The sequence below is a fragment of the Giraffa tippelskirchi genome, chromosome 4 (genome assembly GCF_054371585.1).
Source record: "Giraffa tippelskirchi isolate mGirTip1 chromosome 4, T2T-mGirTip1v1.2.pri, whole genome shotgun sequence".
Lineage (NCBI taxonomy): Eukaryota > Metazoa > Chordata > Mammalia > Artiodactyla > Giraffidae > Giraffa > Giraffa tippelskirchi.
The window spans coordinates 207,195,818-207,213,320 of NC_137278.1; the positions used below are offsets into that span (position 1 = coordinate 207,195,818).

Here is a 17,503-nt window from a genome sequence, read left to right on the forward strand (position 1 = left end):
AGCTCGGTAACGCATTAAAATATTTTACCTTTTATTCACCATTTTAGTTGTTTTCAGTAGAAGTGTTGTTCATGGAGGTAGCCTACCCTAGTATTAGAAACAGAATTTTCTATTCACTCTAATACATGGCCCTTAAACAATAACGAGAATTTAGCTTCATGAGTAAGCCGGAAATGTTTCTAATGTACTTTAAATATTCAGTCTTTTGTGTTTAAGAAAGTAACGTATGATACTTTTCATCTCAGATTTTAGACTGAGGTTTCACAATTAAACAAAAACAAAAAAGAACTCTCCTGCTTTTAGTTTTTTCCAACTGTTGAGCTTTTTCAGGAAAGAGTATTCAAATTATGTTACTTATCCCCCAAATGGGGATGGTTTTATTAGGTCAAAAGTATGAATATGCCTATAAAATGATCAGCTGTTCTTCTGAATGAGTCTGGAAGTTATCCTAGCTCATCACTCACAGAGAGCATCAGCAGATCACAAGCCCCAGATCACAGAGCAGATAATACTTGGTCATTCTTGGTGGAGCTGCAGCACTGATTTTTTTTTTTTTTTAAGTGTTAGTCGCTCAGTCGTGTCTGGTTCTTTGTGACCCCATGGACTGTTGCCTGCCAGGCTCCTCTGTCCATGGGATTCTCCAGGCAAGAATACTGGAGCGGGCTGCCATTTCCTTCTCCAGGGGATCGTCCCGACCCAGGGATCGAATCCAGGTCTCCTGCCCTGCAGGTGGGCTCTTTCACCATCAGAGCCACCAGGGAAGGGCACAAGTCACCATCTTAGCCATTTTTACTGTACAGCTTGCTCAGTTGGTAAAGAATCCGCCTGCGATGCAGGAGACCCTGGTTCGATTCCTGGGTCGGGAAGATCCGCTGGAGAAGGGAAAGGCTACTCACCCCGGTATTCCTGGGCTTCCCTTGTGGCTCAGCTGGTAAAGAATCCGCCTGCAATGCCAGAGACCTGGGTTGATCCCTGGTTTGGGAAGATCCGCTGGAGAAGGGAAAGGCTACCCACTCCAGTATTCTTGGGCTTCCCTTGTGGCTCAGGTGGTAAAGAATCCGCCTGCAATGCCAGAGACCTGGGTTCGATCCCTGGTTTGGGAAGGTCCGCTGGAGAAGGGAAAGGCTACCCACTCCAGTATTCTTGGGCTTCCCTTGTGGCTCAGGTGGTAAAGAATCCGCCTGCAATGCCAGAGACCTGGGTTCGATCCCTGGTTTGGGAAGGTCCGCTGGAGAAGGGAAAGGCTACCCACTCCAGTATTCTTGGGCTTCCCTTGTGGCTCAGCTGGTAAAGAATCCACCTGCAATGCCAGAGACCTGGGTTCGATCCCTGGTTTGGGAAGATCCCCTGAGGAAGGGAAAGGCTACCCACTCCAGTATTCTGGCCTGGAGAATTCCATGGACTGTACAGTCTATGGGGTCACAAAGAGTCAGACACGAGTGAGCGACTTTCACTTTCACCTTACTTTCACTTTCAGTAATGTTAATATATCCACATTGCTATGCAAGGGATCTCTGGGGCTTGATCACCTTGCAAAACAGAAACTCTATACCCAGTAATCAGCAATCCCCCTTCCCTCTCTGCACAGCTGCACTAATTCTCACAACTCAGCTACATCCAAGATGGCTGCGATCATGAAAGTCACAATACCAGAGTGTGCTAATATTTCAGAACCAAGTTTAATTCTCTTATAATTGTTTACACAATTCCTGAGAAAATGAAGCTTACTCATTTAGAGTCAGAATAATCTGAGTCAATAATTTTTCTACTATAAAACAATATTTCCTACACCGCACGCTAGAATGAAAGAACATTACAGCTGACAGAGACAGTAAAGTTCAGGTTTCAGCACTCTCGTTTTGCAGATAAGGCCAAAGAGCCCCTTGCTCAGGCTACAGCTATGAGGACCTTAGACAAAGATCTTCTAAAAAATTTTTCATTTCTAGCTACAAAAATATGATCACTAGCCAATGAAAGACACTAAAAATGTATGGAAAAAACAAATTTAAAATGTGGCATCTTAATACTCTTACTTCAAAATTTAAATTCCTTATTTCCAAGGAATTCCCTGGTGGTCCAGTGGTTAAGATGTACAGCTTTCAATGCCAGGGTCCACGTTGAATCCCTGGTTGGGGAACTAAGACCCCACAAGCCTTGCAATGTGGCAAAAAAAAAAACCCCTTAAATTCCTTATTTCCAAATATGAAAGGCCTTGCATGTGAAATATGTTGTGCTGGGCATGCTCAGTCATGTCTGACTCTCTGTGACCCCGTGGACTGGAGCCCGCCAGGCTCCTCTGTCCAGGGGATTTCCCAGGCAAGAATACTGGAGTGGGCTGCCATTTCCTTCTCCAGGGGATCTTCCAGACCCAGAGATCAAACCCGAGTTCCCTGCATCTCCTGCATTGGCAGGCAGATTCTTTACCACTAGCACCACTCGTGAAACATGTTGGCCTGGTTTTAATTCACTGTGCTTCCACTTGTAATCCAATATTATTTCTCTTATCCTGAAACATATCCCATTTAGACATCAGAATCCTCTCTAAGTAACTTTTTGCCTGAGGAGCGCGTCTGCTGAATGGTTGCTCTAATGTGCTTGTGTCCCATCTCGTATCATTTCAAGTTGCACATTTTCATATGAGGGGGAAAAAAAAACTTACCTCTTTATAACACTGATATTCAGATCAGTTCCTCCAAATCTGGACAGGAATACAAGGTACGGAACGGCCCCAGAACTGGTGAGGGGGATCTACATCCGAACAAAAAGAATGACAGCCCGTTAGCAAGTTCAGGGCCAAGCCATGGACAGCACAGCAGGCTTCGCGATGGACACTCTGAGTGGGGCGGACATTCCAGTAACGCTCACAGCTATTCGGCCCAGGTGTCTGAGTTGACAGGCACCCTCGCAAACCAAGCACAAGCAGCATATACGTCAGAATGCCAGCCTGCGCTCAACTAAAGGCCACCAAGTCATCTACAGAATTAGCTAAAATCTCGGTCCATCTGACTGGGAAAGATTGAGGGCAGGAGGAGGAGGGGACGACAGAGGATGAGATGGTTGGATGGCATCACCGACTCAATGGACACGAGTTTGAGCAAACTCGGGGAGACAGTGAAGGACAGGGAAGTCTGGTGTGCTGCAGTCCATGAGGTCACAGAAGGTTGGATACAACCGAGCGACTGAACAGTGACAACAACAGGCCTTTCTAAAGGATGAAGTAGGGGCCTCCCTGGTGGTCCAGCGGCTAAGACTCCGTGCTCCTCACGCAGACGGCTTAGGTCCCATTCCCGGTCAGGGAACCAGATCCCACATGCCTCAGCTAAGACCCAGCTCAGCCAAATAAATAAATATTTTTTAAAAAGATAAAGTAACACTATATATATATATATATATATATATATATATATATATATATATATATTTCCCAAGAGTCTGAGGCCACAGCACAATTTATCCTCTGAGTATCATGTGCCCTTTCTATACAGTCATATGCTTTAAAGGTAGAAAAAAAGTCATTTTTAAATCTAAAATTCTATAAAGGACATCATTGGGTCAGGTGGGTTAATACAGACTCTAAATTAAATAAAAGTATTACTACCTCAATGTTTACCAAAGTTGATACCTGTACTGTGATTAGGTAGGAGAACAGTTCTTATTCTTGAGGAAATACACACTAAGGTATTCAGAAGTAAAGGACCAATAATAGGACTTCCCTGGTGGTCCGTTGGCTAAGAACCTACTTGCCAATGCAGGGGACATGGGTTCGAGCCCTGGTCCAGGAAGGTCCCGCATTCTGTGGGGCATCTAAGCTCCTGTGTCACAATGACTGAAGCCTGTGCCCTCGAGCCCACGAGCCACAGCTACAGAAGCCCAGGGCCCAGAGCCCGTGCTCCGCACCAAGAGAAGCCACCGCAATGAGAAGCCCTCGCATGGCCCCTGCTCGCTGCAATGACAGAAAGCCCATGCGTAGTGATGAGGACCCAGCACAGCCAAAAACAAAGAAAGAACCGTTAGTATAAGCAATTTCCTCTTAAACGGTTCAGAAAAAATCACGTACACGTTATTCGTGTGTTTCGTATATATAGCCTGCATAAGTACACAGAGGGAACGAAACATTACAGGAGAAGCAAATGAGGTTAAATGTTCACAATCAACAAACCTGGGAAAGGGTAAATGGCCATCATTTGTACCATATTTTCCTTTACAAACTTGCTGGAGGTTGAAATTACTTTTAAATAGAATGTCAATTTTTTTAAAAAAAAGTAAAAAAATTATTTCCCCAGAAAGCATGTGAAACTAAAATTAAAATAAATACACAATCAATATAAATATATTTCTTTAAGCTTCATGCAAATACACAAGTACAATCTCCCATACAGCTGAACGGCTCCCGAGCCCATACAACCAAGTTTGATATTTACTCAGCCCTTAAAATTCCAGCCTCAAAGCCTAGCACGGTTATCTCGGTCTTCCCCAAAGGACACATTTCCCTTTACTGTTTAAAACATGTATAAACTTAAGACATGGGACCAGGGGGAGAGTGGCTCACAGGGTGGGCCTCTGCAAAGCCTCTTCCCGGAAAGGACACCAGGACTCTGACTTCTGATAAGGTGGTTTTCAGTAGATACAACTTGGGTAGGCACCTCAAAGTTTCCCTAGTTCCACAGAAGAAGGGCAAGGACAGATTAAACGTGCAGTTTCCCAGACTGGATGCCCTCCTGGTCTTAGCAGTGATAAGAGTTAAAGGGGAATGGAAGAAGCTGACATTGGCGGAGCTCATACTTCATAAACTGGCACAGGCACCTTTCTTGGTTTTAACTCATCCAGCCCCAAACCGCCTTCTGAGGAAGTTGAAACCTTCCACGTTTCACAGAGCAGAGGAGTGACCTCCCTGCATGGCACTGCCATGAACTCACAGAAGCCAAGAACTCCAGAGGCCAAGCTCATCTCACTACACTAACTACCCTGTCGGCAAAAAAAAAAAAAAAGTCCATCAACCTGTTGAAGTTTTTGTTACCTTTCACATTGCTACTTTTGCGTGTGTGCTAAGTCGCTTCAGTCTTGTCCAATTCTTCGCAACCCCATGGACTGTAGCCTGCCAGGCTCCCCTGTCCATGGGGATTCTCCAGGCAAGAATACTGGAGTGGGTTGCCATGCCCTCCTCCCCCAGGGGATCTTCCCAACCCAGGGATCGAACCCACTCCTCTTATGTCTCATTGGCAGGCAGGTTCTTTACCACTAGCAGCACCTGGGAAAACTAGTGCTACTTATGAAGTGAAATGAAAGTCGCTCAGTCGTGTCCGACTCTTTGTGACCCCATGGGCTGCAGCCTACTAGGCTCCTCTATCCATGGAACTCTCCAGGCAAGAACACCAGTGCTACCTGTGATCTGATGCAGATTCTAAGGTGACAGATACATTTTTGCAATGACTAGTCTCCAAACTAAGCTCAAGGATCCAGTCTAAAAGAAAAGGCTCGGCTAAGGATTCACTTCTCCGGGATTTGCGATTCTGGCAAAAATGTCTTGAGACTCCAAACCGTCCACTGATGAATCACTGGGAGCAAATTCTTAGACTGCAGCCAGCGAAGCACAGTTTGTGAATCCACGTCCAATGTGTTGATGAGAACCTTCCAAGGCTTCTCTTTCCTTGGCACAACCACCAGGACAAGAATAGAACTTTGCTTTCCTTCTCCGGCATCTAGTAACCAGTGCAACTTCTTTTAAAATGTTTAATTTATATTGATATTCAGAGACTGAGGCACATTTTTTAAAAAATTCATATCACTATTAATGAAACTAAGGTACAAGGTAGCTAACAAACAAGGCCTCGTCTATCATTACCTTGACATTCAAACATTCTTGACACAGTTCTTGAGATAAAATTACAGCTAAAATAAATTCAATAAAACTGGAAAGTTCTTTTCTAATTTTTAATGGATTTTGTAAAATTTTATTTAGTTTTGGCTGTACTGGGTCTTCGTTGCTGGGTGGGCTTTTCTCTAGTTGTAGGAAGTGGGGGCTACTCTCGAGTTGTGGTGAGCAGGCTTCTCATGGAGATGGCTTCTCTTGTGGGGCACAGGCTCTAGGGTGAGAGGGCTCCAGTAGTTGCAGCTCGTGGGCTCAGTGGTTGCGGCTCCCGGGCTCTAGAGCACAGGCTCAGCAGTTGTGGTGCACGGGCTTAGATGCTCCATGGCGTGTGGGATCTTCCCAGATCAGGAATTGAGCCCGTGTTTCCTGCATTGGCAGGTGGATTCTTTACCACTGAGCCACCAGGGAAGCCCCCTCTTTTCTAATTTTAAGGGTAGATTTCCATGAACTATTTTACCAGTTTTATACATTGCCAGTTAGGCTTATATTGACTATTAAAAAAGAAAGCTGGGTGTCACCACATGGATTTGTCGTTAAAAGACCTAGAAAAATCACACACCCTGTGAAGTCCAAGGATTACGGAGACAAGCCTTGCCCTGCTTTCCTGGTGAACCTGGCCTCCTGTGAAGGCACTGCACTCCAGCCTCCTGGGTTTATGCATGGGTCACGGGAGCTCAAGGTTCTAGAAACATGCTGATTATAAGACAGACCACGGGAACCTGTTATGTAAAGGCTCTGAAGTTCTATGGTTCTCAGTAACTTCTTTTTAAAACAGATGTCGCTTTTAAAAAAACAGATACACATTTCACATTTTCTGTGCTTTTCCTCTTCCTGCATAGCTGATTAGCTTGGGTGGCTGTCAAAATTTTAAATTAACATTAGATCACGAATACAGGGAGACAGTAGCAGGAAATAATATTTTCACTTTCCATTTGGTATAAAGAAAAGATCAGTTCAATCAAGCTTGTGATGAAACTGATGCAATGTTTGTAAGGACAAATGTTCTTTAAAAGCAGGAGAACATTACCACACGACACAGCACTTCCACCCCTAGTATGTACCCAAGAGAAGTGAAAACATGTGTCCACATAAAAACTTGTACATGAAAGTTCCCAGCAGCGTTGTTCACGGAAGCCAAAAAGTGGAAACTACTCAAAGGTCCATCAACTGACAGTAAAGAAACTGTGTTGTCTCCATGCAGTGAAACACTACGCAGTCATAACAAGGAGTGAAGTACTAATTCATGCTGTAGCATGGATGTTTAGCAGAACTAAACATTACACTGAGTGAAAGAAGTCACACACAAAAGATCATATACTATATTATTCCTTTTTATGAAATAGCCAAACTACACAATCTATTAAGACATAGAGTGGATTAATGGTTGTCAGGGATTAGGGGCAGGGGGAGTGCAGAGTGACTTCTAATGAACACAAAGTTTCCTTTAGCGATAATGAAATGTTCTGGAATTAGATAGTGGTGACTGTGAATCACTCTGTGATTCAGTATACATGGAATATATTAAAAACCTCGAGGGTTTCCCTGGTGGCTCAGTGGGAAGGAATCTGCCTGCCAGCACAGGAGTCACCGGTTAAATCCCTGGTCCAGGAAGATTCCACAAGCCTCACAGCAACTAAGCCCGTGCAGCACAACTATTGAACCTGTGCTCTAGAGCCTGGGCACTGCAGCTACTGCACCCACCAGCCACAGCTACTGAAGCCCGAGTGCCCTAAAGCCCGTCCTCTGAAACAAGAGAAGCCCACAGTGAGAAGCCCACGCACCACAACTGGAGAGTAGCCCCTGCTCACCGCAACCAGAGGAAAGCCTGTGCAGCAATGAAGACTCAGCACAGCCCAAGATAGTAAATGAATAAAATCATTTTTAAAAACCCACAAACTTGTCCACTGTTAAATGGTGAATTTTATAATATATAAAGTATATCTTAGTAAAGCTTTTATTTAAAATGTGGACATAATAAATAGTAACAGGTGAAAGACTCAATATATGCTATTTGCGAGATTCTGGAAGTGCATAAAGGGGAAACATTTTTTAAAAGAAGAGGAGGAAAGCTCTTCACCTTCCTTCCCCTTCCTTTCTTCCCTGTTTGTCCCTCACAATTCAGTCCTGCAGTCATTAGACAGGGCAGAGACACGTGGTGTCTGCCATGTGGGGGAGCCCTGGTCCAGAGCCAGGGAGTGAGCCCACACGGCGGGCAGAGGGCATCCACCTGGATGTGAGGGTGCTGGAGATGGGAGATGGGTGATGAGTCACATGCCAGCATATTCAAATAAGTGAAATAAGCGGGTTCAATCCCTGGGTTGGGAAGATCCCCTGGAGGAGGAAATGGCAACCCACTCCAGTGTGGTCGCCTGATCTACCCCATAGATAGGGGAGACTGGCGGGTTACAGTCCACGGGTGGCAGAGTCGGACATGCCTGAGTGGCTGAGCACAGATGCATGCACATGTATATATATACAGATGCATATATAGAATATGCCCCCTGGAGCTCTGCCCACTTAGAGGGCCTGGAGCAGTGACGTCCAGGAGCAATGAGCAGCCTTGGTGCCTACATCCCAGATTCCAGATGCCTTTTTCCATTAAAAAGAACCAGAGCTCTTTGGAGAAATGGATGATCCCAGGACTGAGCATGGAAAGTACAGGTGAGTTTGTAATACCTTGCATCAGAAAGTAAGAACGTGCTCAAAAAATGATGGGGACACGTCAAAAGGACACAGAAACCAGCATGAAGGTGCTCTTGTGGCTAAAATAGGGACAATTTAAATATCAAAATAAATCATGAAAGCAATGGATCATACCCCCTTAATAAAACAGGAAATCTCGAGTCCCTGCAAATATATAAACAATAAAGAATATATGGAGTTTGGTGAGGAATGGCACATCTACATAGCTTCAGAGATTTCTCCTACAAATTGCTTATTAATTACAGAGTGTGTAAAGAACATTCCACTGTGAAAAAGAAAGGGGGATCTGATAGCTCCCACCTTAATGGAGTGGCCGCAGGGAACAGCAGCAGTAATGGGACAGGCTGAAGTCACCTGCAACCTAACAAAAGGTCATGAGAAGAGCACAGCATGGCTTCTGCGACATTCCTGCCAAAGATGCAGGCCTCAAGGTAGCCATCGGGAAACATCTACCATCTGATAAACTCAAGTTGGGGACACTTTACAAAATAACAGGTCTGCAATCTTCCAAGTGTTACGGTCCTCAAAACTAAGGACAGACTGAAAAACATCCAGATGAAAGGAGACTTGCCAGATGCACTGCACGATTGTGACCTGGGCCCAGGGCTGAGTTGGTCGTTGTGACATGGCATTATTGTCTTCACCATTATGGTTGCATTGTGGGAGTACAGAACAGGGTTCTGGTTTTAAGGAAACATGCAAGGAGATCCAACCAGTCCATCCTAAAGGAGATCAGCCCTGGGTGTTCATTGGAAGGACTGACGCTGAAGCTGAAACTCCAATACGTGGACCACCTAATGCGAAGAGCTGACTCCTTGGAAAAGACCCTGATGCTGGGAAGGATTGAGGGCAGGAGGAGAAGGGGACAACAGAGGATGAGATGGTTGGATGGCATCACCGACTCGATGGACATTGAGTTTGGGTAAACTCCAGGAGTTGGTGATGGACAGGGAGGCCTGGCATACTGCAGTCCATGGGGCTGCAAAGAGTTGGACACAACTGAGTGACTGAACTGAACTGAACTGAACTGAACACTGAGATATTTGAGGTAATGAAGCAGCTTCTTTCTAAATGGCTTAGGAAAAACAACTGTTCTTTGCACTATACTTCCAACTTGTCCCTAACTCTGGGACTGCTTTTTTAAAAACAATGTAGCAGAAGTTGTGGCAGAGAAAGCTCTTAACAGACTAACCTCCCACAGTCAACATCCCGTAGACGCTGTCAAAATACCAAAAAAGAACTATCTAAAGGCTCTGGAGAGTGAAAGAAAGCAGGCAGGTTTGGGAGGAAAAACCTTTAAAACTTCAGAAGAAGGGACAAGTATGGAGTTTCCTGTTCTTAATGGCTTTGAACTTAAGAGTGGCCACAGTCAGTGGCCAGCACAAAGCAGCTAAGTTTGCCACCCCCCCACCGAAACCCTGAAGAACCAACACACTGAACCCAAAGCAACCACAGCCATTAGAAATGTGGGGGGGATCTGAAACACGAGAGAGACCAAGGAGGGGCCCCACTTTCTGTGCTCCCACTCTGTCCGTGTTCCGGCTGACGCCTGAACCACGCGTGTGCAGGTCACACGCAAAGAGTCCCAGATAAAGACAGAAGAGGTGGGAATGTAAATTGATGCAGCCCCTATGGAGAACAGTATGGAGAGTCCTTGAAAAACCAGGAATGAAACTCCCACATGACCCAACAATCTCACTACTGGGCATAGACCTTGAGGAAATCATATTGAAAAAGACACATGTGCCCCAATGTTTACTGCAGCACTATTTACAATAGCTAGGACATGGAAGCAACCCAGATGTCCATCAACAGATTAATGGAGAAAGAAGCTGGAGTACATGTATACAATGGAATATTACTTGGCCATAAAAAAGGGAATGCATTTGAATCAGTTTTAATGAGGTGGATGAACCTAGAGCCTATTACACGGAGTGAAGTAAGTCAGAAAGAGAAAAACAAATATTGCATATTAACACATATATATATGGAATCTAGAAAGATGGTACTGATGCACCCATCTGCAGGGCAGGAATGGAGATGCCGACATACAGAACAGACTTGTGGATACAGTGGGGAAAGGAGAGGGTGAGACGAATGGAGAGAGTAGCATGGAAACATATACACTACTATATGTAAAGCAGATAGCTAATGGGAAGCTGCTGTATAACAAAGGGAGCTCGACCCAGAGCTCTGTGACAACCTAGAAGGGTGGGATGGGGTGGAGGGTGGGAGGGAGGTTCGAGATGGAGGGGACATATGTATACCTATGACTGGTTCATGTTGATGTATGGCAAAACCAACATAATATTATAAAGAAACCATACTCCAATTAAAAATAAATAAATTTTTAAAAAAAAGACAAAAGAGCTGAACCATGATATGAATGACTGCCTGCTGCAGGCAAGACAGAATTTGGAAGCTGACTGCCTGCCAAAGCAAAGGCATTGAAAGTTGAAGGAGTCAGTATAACAGAATCCAATGTCTCCAGGGTACCATGCTGTGTAATCAACAGCCAGAGCCACACGTGACTCCAAAACACATGGATTGTGGCCAGGGCAACTGATGAAATGAACTGTTACCTTTAATGTTAATTAATTTAAATTCTAAAATTAAGTCCGTTTTTGGAAAATTTTTATGTTTGGAACGACTAGGTGAAATTAGTATTTTAACTGCAAATTTTATGAAATCTCACTACAGGTTAAAAAAAAAAAAGTAGAGACATCCCTTTGCTGACAAAGGTCTGTATAGTCAAAGCTGCTGCTGCTGCTAAGTCGCTTCAGTCGTGTCCGACTCTGTGCGACCCCATAGACGGCAGCCCACCAGGCTCCCCCGTCCCTGGGATTCTCCAGGCAAGAACACTGGAGTGGGTTGCCATTTCCTTCTCCAATGCATGAAAGTGAAAAGTGAAAGTGAAGTCGCTCAGTCGTGTCTGACTCTTAGCGACCCCATGGACTGCAGCCCACCAGGCTCCTCCATCCATGGGATCTTCCAGGCAAGACTACTGGAGTGGGGTGCCATTGCCTTCTCCATAGTCAAAGCTATACAGTAGTCATGTATGGATATGAGACTTGAACTATAAAGAAGGCTGAGCATCAAAGAATTTTGAACAGTGGTGCTGGAGAAGACTCTTGAGAATCCTTTGGACTGCAAGAAGATCAAACTAGTCAATCCAAAAGGATATCAACCCTGAATATTCACTGGAAGGACTGATGCTGAAGCTCCAATACTTTGGCCACCTGATGCAAAGAGCCAACTCATTGGAAAAGACCCTGATCCTGGGAAAGATTGAGGGCAAGAGGAGAAGGGGATGACAGAAGATGAGATGGTTTGACGGCATCACTAACTCAATGGACAAGAGTTTGAGGAAACTCTGGCAGATGGTAAAGGATAGGGAAGTGTGGCGTGCTATAGTTCAGGAAGTCACAAAGAGTCAGACACGACTGAGCGACTGAACAACAATAATAAGATACAGGTAAAGTATTTCCAATGGAAACGTGGTGTCTGAATTGAGGTCTGCTCTAAGTATTAAGTATACACCAGGCCTTGTAGACTTAGTACACAGAAAAGAATGTAAAATATTTTACCACCAATTTTGAATAGTGATTACATGTTGAAATGAGACATTTTGGTCAAACAAAAATATTATTAAAATTAATTTCACTTATTTCTTTTTATCTTTGTAATGTAGCTACCAGAAAATTTAAAATTACACATGTGCTTCACATTATATTTCTATTGAAAACCATTAGTCTGGGATATAATTCAAAAATACTCAACAGTGAAGGACCAATTATTTGTTTTCATACCTAATTCAAGATTCCACATTGCATGTAGTTCCACTGAGCAGCTTCAGCTGCATGCAACAAATTCTGATAAATTCTCTTTTCATTTTTATTGTTACAATTATTTTCTAATCTTCCGTGTTATGGCTTCTTAGATACACCCATCATTTAAAAGTGGACATTTAATTTCCAAATACATGGGGTTGTTAAAGTATCTTTGATATTAATGTATCATTTTGGTATTAAGCTCTCATTTAAATGCTTTCTTTTCTGCAATCTCCCTCTGTATTTTTTCAGTCTTCTAACTTTATTGAGGCTTTCAATGGCGAAGTCAAAGATCTTTTGGTAAAGGACACATTGCACTTGAAAATATGTGGGTTATTTTCAAATATCTTTTGATACTCATTTCTAACATAATTCCACAGTGATAAGAGGACAGTATGATTTCAAAACCTTTAGACCATGAAATTTTTGCACCTTGTTTTATGTCCCTGGTATATAGTCTATGGGACCTTGAATAGAATTTGTATCTTGCTGTTGTGTGAAAACTGTATAAATCTTAATTATGTTGAATTGGTTCATAGTGGTTTTCAGGTCTACTATCCCCTTCTACTTTTCTGTCTATTCATTATATTAATTTTTAAGAGCTTGATATTGAAACTCCAACTAAAATTTTTAACTTATCTACTGAAAAAATAATTGTAATATATAGTGGAACTATATGTAACTTTGTTCTGTATGTTCCACATCTCCATTAAATGTGCTATCGCACTTTGATAATTTAAAAAATAAAAAAAAAATTTTTTAAATGAAGGACCAGAGAAATGCGACTCTTCTCAAGAAAAAAAAGATCAAAATAGGCCAACCCTGAGATGAAAATTACCAGACAAGGACTTTTAAGCAGCTATTTTAAATATGCTCAATGAGTTAAAAGAAATACGTTCATAATTGAAAGAAAATCAATAAATCTAAGCAGATAAATAGACATTATAAAAAAGAACCAAATGGAAATTCTAGAACTGAAAAATACAATGTCTAAAGTTAAAAATTCACTGAATAGACTTAATAACAGAATTGAGATGCTAAGAAAGAGTCAGTGAATTTGAAGATAGATCAATGGATATCATGCAATCTGCAAAACAGATAGGAAAAATATTTTAAAAAATGAACAGAGCCTCCAGAGTCTGCAAGACAACACCAAAATGTCCAAGAGAGGAGAGGAGCAGACAGAAAAAAAAAATTGAATAAATAATAGCTGAAAACTGATTGCTCTGCATTGGATGGAGCATACAATAGGTGCTCAATAACCACTTGAGGTAAGAACAAATGTAAGTACTAAGTTTCACAATATATGTTGACCAAATACTCTTTATTTTTTTTAAAAAAATACTTATCTATTTATTTGGTTGCACTGGGTCTTAGTTGTGATACACAGGATCTTCAGGCTTCATTGCTGCACGTGGGGTCATTTTTAGTTACGCTTGTGAACTTAGTTGTGACATGCCAGGGCAGGGGGTGTCTAGTTCCCTGACCAGGGATTGAACCCGGCCTCCTACATTGGGAGCAGAGAGTCTTAGCCGCTGGACCACCAGGGAAGTCCCTCAAATATTGTGTATATGGAAGCCTTAGAAAAATAAAAGAAAATGACTATAATAGTGCTACGTGCAAAATATGACCCAAGCACAAGGTGATGGCCCCAGACCTGCCAGGACTTCACTGAACTGTAACAAATGGAATTCTATGTGGGACAGTGCGGGGAAAGCCAGGCTAGGTCACATGCCCCTGTCATCTCCTGCATCTCCCCCCGCACACCGGGTGGTTCTGAGTCTCCTTCACCCGATACCTGAGCCAGAACATCCTGAAACTGTTCCCTCGTGAGAGGCAGTAGGAAGGTTGTGATGACCCTCCGCAGTTCACTCTTGGTCACCGTCATGTTGTTAGCAGTGTCGAGCAGGTGAAAGGCTCTCTTCAACTCATCTCCTTTCTCGGTAATTTTTTGAAATAAAATCCGTTTAACATCTAAGGACGAGAGTATTGGATTTGCAACGATTGTGGCTGTAAGAGAGAGAGAAAGCTGTTTACTAGACGCACTTAAGGCTACGATGATGAAAACTATTTCACTGTGTACTAGGATCCAGCAGACTTCTAAAACAGCATTTCTTCTACTACATCTAGGTTTACAAGCAGATGACCTGCAATGGCAGATCTGCAGTCATTGTTTTCACCTCTGAAATTTACATTTCAATCAATATAGACAATAGCAGTAACATTAGAAAGAAAGAAAAAGGCAAAGATTCTTCCCTAGAAAGGACCTATGTCACGGGATATTGGAGTAAAACATAGTTAAGAATTAATGTCATCGCAAATAAAGCTTTTTCTTTCAAATTTATTTTTGATCAAATCATTAGTTGATTTAAAATATTAGGTTAATTACTGCCGTACAGCAAAATGATTCAGTTATATATTTATATACACATTCTTTTTTTTATATTCCCCTCCATTGCAGTTTGTCACAGGATATTGAATACAGTTCCCTGTGCCACACATTAGGACATTTCTGTTTACCCATTCTATATACGCTAGTTTGCGTCTGCAAACCCCAGCCTCCCTCCTCACCCCTCCCCTGACCCCCTCGGCCACCATCAGTTTGTTCTGTACGTCCGTGATTCTGTTTCTGTTTCATAGATGGGCTCACTTGTGTCATGGTTTAGATTCCACATATAAGTGATACATATTTGTCTTTCTCTGTCTGACTTACTTCACTTATATGATCATCTCTAGCTACATCCATGTTGCTGCAGATAGAATTATTTCATTCCTTTTTACGGCTGAGTAGTACTGCATTTATACATATATATATATATATATATACACACACACATATATTTATATATATATAGGACTACATATATACATATTTTATATATATATATAGGACTTCCCTGGTGGCTCAGACGGTAAAGTGTCTGCCTACAATGCAGGAGACCCGGGTTCGATCCCTGGGTCGGGATGATCCTCTGGAGAAGGAAATGGCACCCCACTCCAGTATTCTTGCTTGGAGAATCCCCTGGATTGGAGGAGCGTGGTGGGCTATAGTCCATGGGGTCACAGAGAGTCGGACATGACTGAGCAACTTTGCTCACCCACTCACTATGTATATATATAAAATGTAGGCTGTTTAGGTTGTTTCCATATCTTGGCTGTTGTGAATAGCACTACTATGAACGCTGGGGTACGTGTATAATTTTGGAATTCTAGTTTTGTCCGGATATGTGCCCAGGAGTAGGACTGCTGAATCACACGGTAACTCCCATTTCTAGTTCTCTGAGGAACCTCCATACTGTTTTCCACAGTGGCTGCACCAACTTACATTCCACCGACAGTGTAGGAGCGTTCCCTTTTCTCCACATCCTCTCCAGCACCACATAAATCTTCAGACTATTGTATTCACTTTCCGTCTTGGTGACCACAGTCCATTTAGTACCTCTGTCCTACACAGTAAATTCTGGACATGTGAAATGTCTTGAACGTTGCTGCATTTTTCATCAAATCATTCACAAGCAGGGGCTCGGAGAGGGAGACTCTAGGTATTTCCCTTGAAACGAGAATTCCTCATCAAGCAGTGGAACCTTTCTGGCACGTGGACATGATGGCTTTAGCCTTAGGGTGACCTGGACCAGATGATATCAACAGATTCGAAGTGCCAGTGTGGACCCTCCCAGAGGCAGCGAGGGGCCTGCTCACAGCTGCAGGGTGACTGAGCTGCCTTCAGTTTGAGGCGGTCACAGAGGACCTACCAAAGCCCCCACCTGCCGTGAAGAGCTTCCAGGTGCCCTTGGCTCAGGGGAAGCAACGCGGCAGGATCCAGGGCTCACTCCGCCCTTCCAGGGGCTGCACGGGCCGTCACCCCAGTGCCCGCCTTCCCTGAAGCTTGCTCACCGCGCATGCACGAGGCCTGTGCCCACTGCTGGGGGTTCCTCTCGCTCACAATGCCCACAGTGACCTCCAGGGAGGGCCTCACTTAACGGGGATAACACTGGAGACCCAGAACATAGACGGCTGGTTTGGGGTGACAGGCTGAGGGTCTCAGGAAAATCTTAGAGGACAAGGTGACGCTTCCACTGCAAGGCTGTCTTCCCCAAGAGCGAGAGATGGGGCTGGAAGTGGGGCTGCTGTGGAGGATGGCCGGGGGCAGGGGCTGCACAGAGCAGACCCCAGCCAGGAGAGGAGACTGGGCAAGTCCGAAGGAGCCAAGGCAGGCACCCCTGTCCTCTGGCCTCGCGCTCTGGCCGTGAGATGCCACAGCAGGACTGTCACTGAGAGGGCGACACGGCCCAATCTTCATTCTCGAATATTGATTTATGTGGCTGAGCCAGGTCTTAGGTGCAGCACGAGGGATCTTCCATCTTCGCTGCGGCACATGCGATCTTTACTTGCAGCGTGAGAACTCTCAGTTGCAACGTTTAGGATCTAGGTCCCCGACCAGGGATCGAACCCGGGCCCCCTGAAATGGGAGTGCAGAGTCTTGGCCACTGGACCACCAGGGAAGCCCTCTAATTTTCATTCTTAAACTTCACTCTGGTATCACACGGGAGAGAAACAGAAGGGGGAGGAGAGGGGTGGTGTAAGACGTGCTGGGTGATTACAACCAGCTCAGATGAGTCTTAAGGGAGGTTTACACTAATGTGATGGTCAGCGAGTGCAAAGTAGGGGTGAATAAAAGAGCTGTTAAAATAGAGAAGGGCCACAGAACCCTCTGATGTGATGCGCTGGGTGAGGTAGGAGGCGAGGACGAAGTTAGTGTGGGTGGCTGGGTGAGCGGTGAGAAGAGGAAAACGGAAGATGTGGTTGGTTGATGGTTTTGTCTGTCATGGCCACAACAAGATGCCCACCACACATGCTTCTCTTATGATATCCTGTTAACTCTCCTCCCATAAAAAGTGGGGTGTACATTCCTCCCCATTAAAATGTGCATGAAAAAAAAATAAAAAATAAAAAAAAATAAAATGTGCATGAGTCCATGACTAGGGCAGAATTGACACTATGTGATTGCTAAGACACGGCCACAAAAAAAGCACTATAGCCTCTGCCTGGTCCTCCTAAGATGCTCACACCAGTTGCTGTGCTGTGAGAAGGTCAAGGAGCC

The 17,503-nt window shown here is 43.9% G+C and overlaps 1 protein-coding gene across 30 annotated transcripts in view; it reads right to left on the minus strand.

Moving 5' to 3' along the window:
- EFCAB6 (EF-hand calcium binding domain 6) overlaps positions 1 to 17,503 on the minus strand; it is a 241,057-nt gene that overhangs the window by 196,698 nt on the left and 26,856 nt on the right. For 23 of the 30 annotated variants that reach the window (XR_014081614.1, XR_014081615.1, XR_014081611.1 and 20 more), the window contains 2 exons: positions 14,201 to 14,412; positions 2,660 to 2,748 (listed from right to left, as the gene is read on the minus strand). Coding sequence is in view for 11 of the 30 variants with exons in the window: in XM_081587864.1 (XP_081443990.1) it covers positions 2,660 to 2,748; positions 14,201 to 14,412 (301 nt within the window). In the remaining 19 variants the exon portion in view is untranslated. Of the gene's footprint in view, positions 1 to 2,655; positions 2,749 to 14,200; positions 14,413 to 17,503 lie in introns of all 30 variants that reach the window. The other 7 variants (XM_081587883.1, XM_081587878.1, XM_081587870.1 and 4 more) reach the window with 1 other exon arrangement.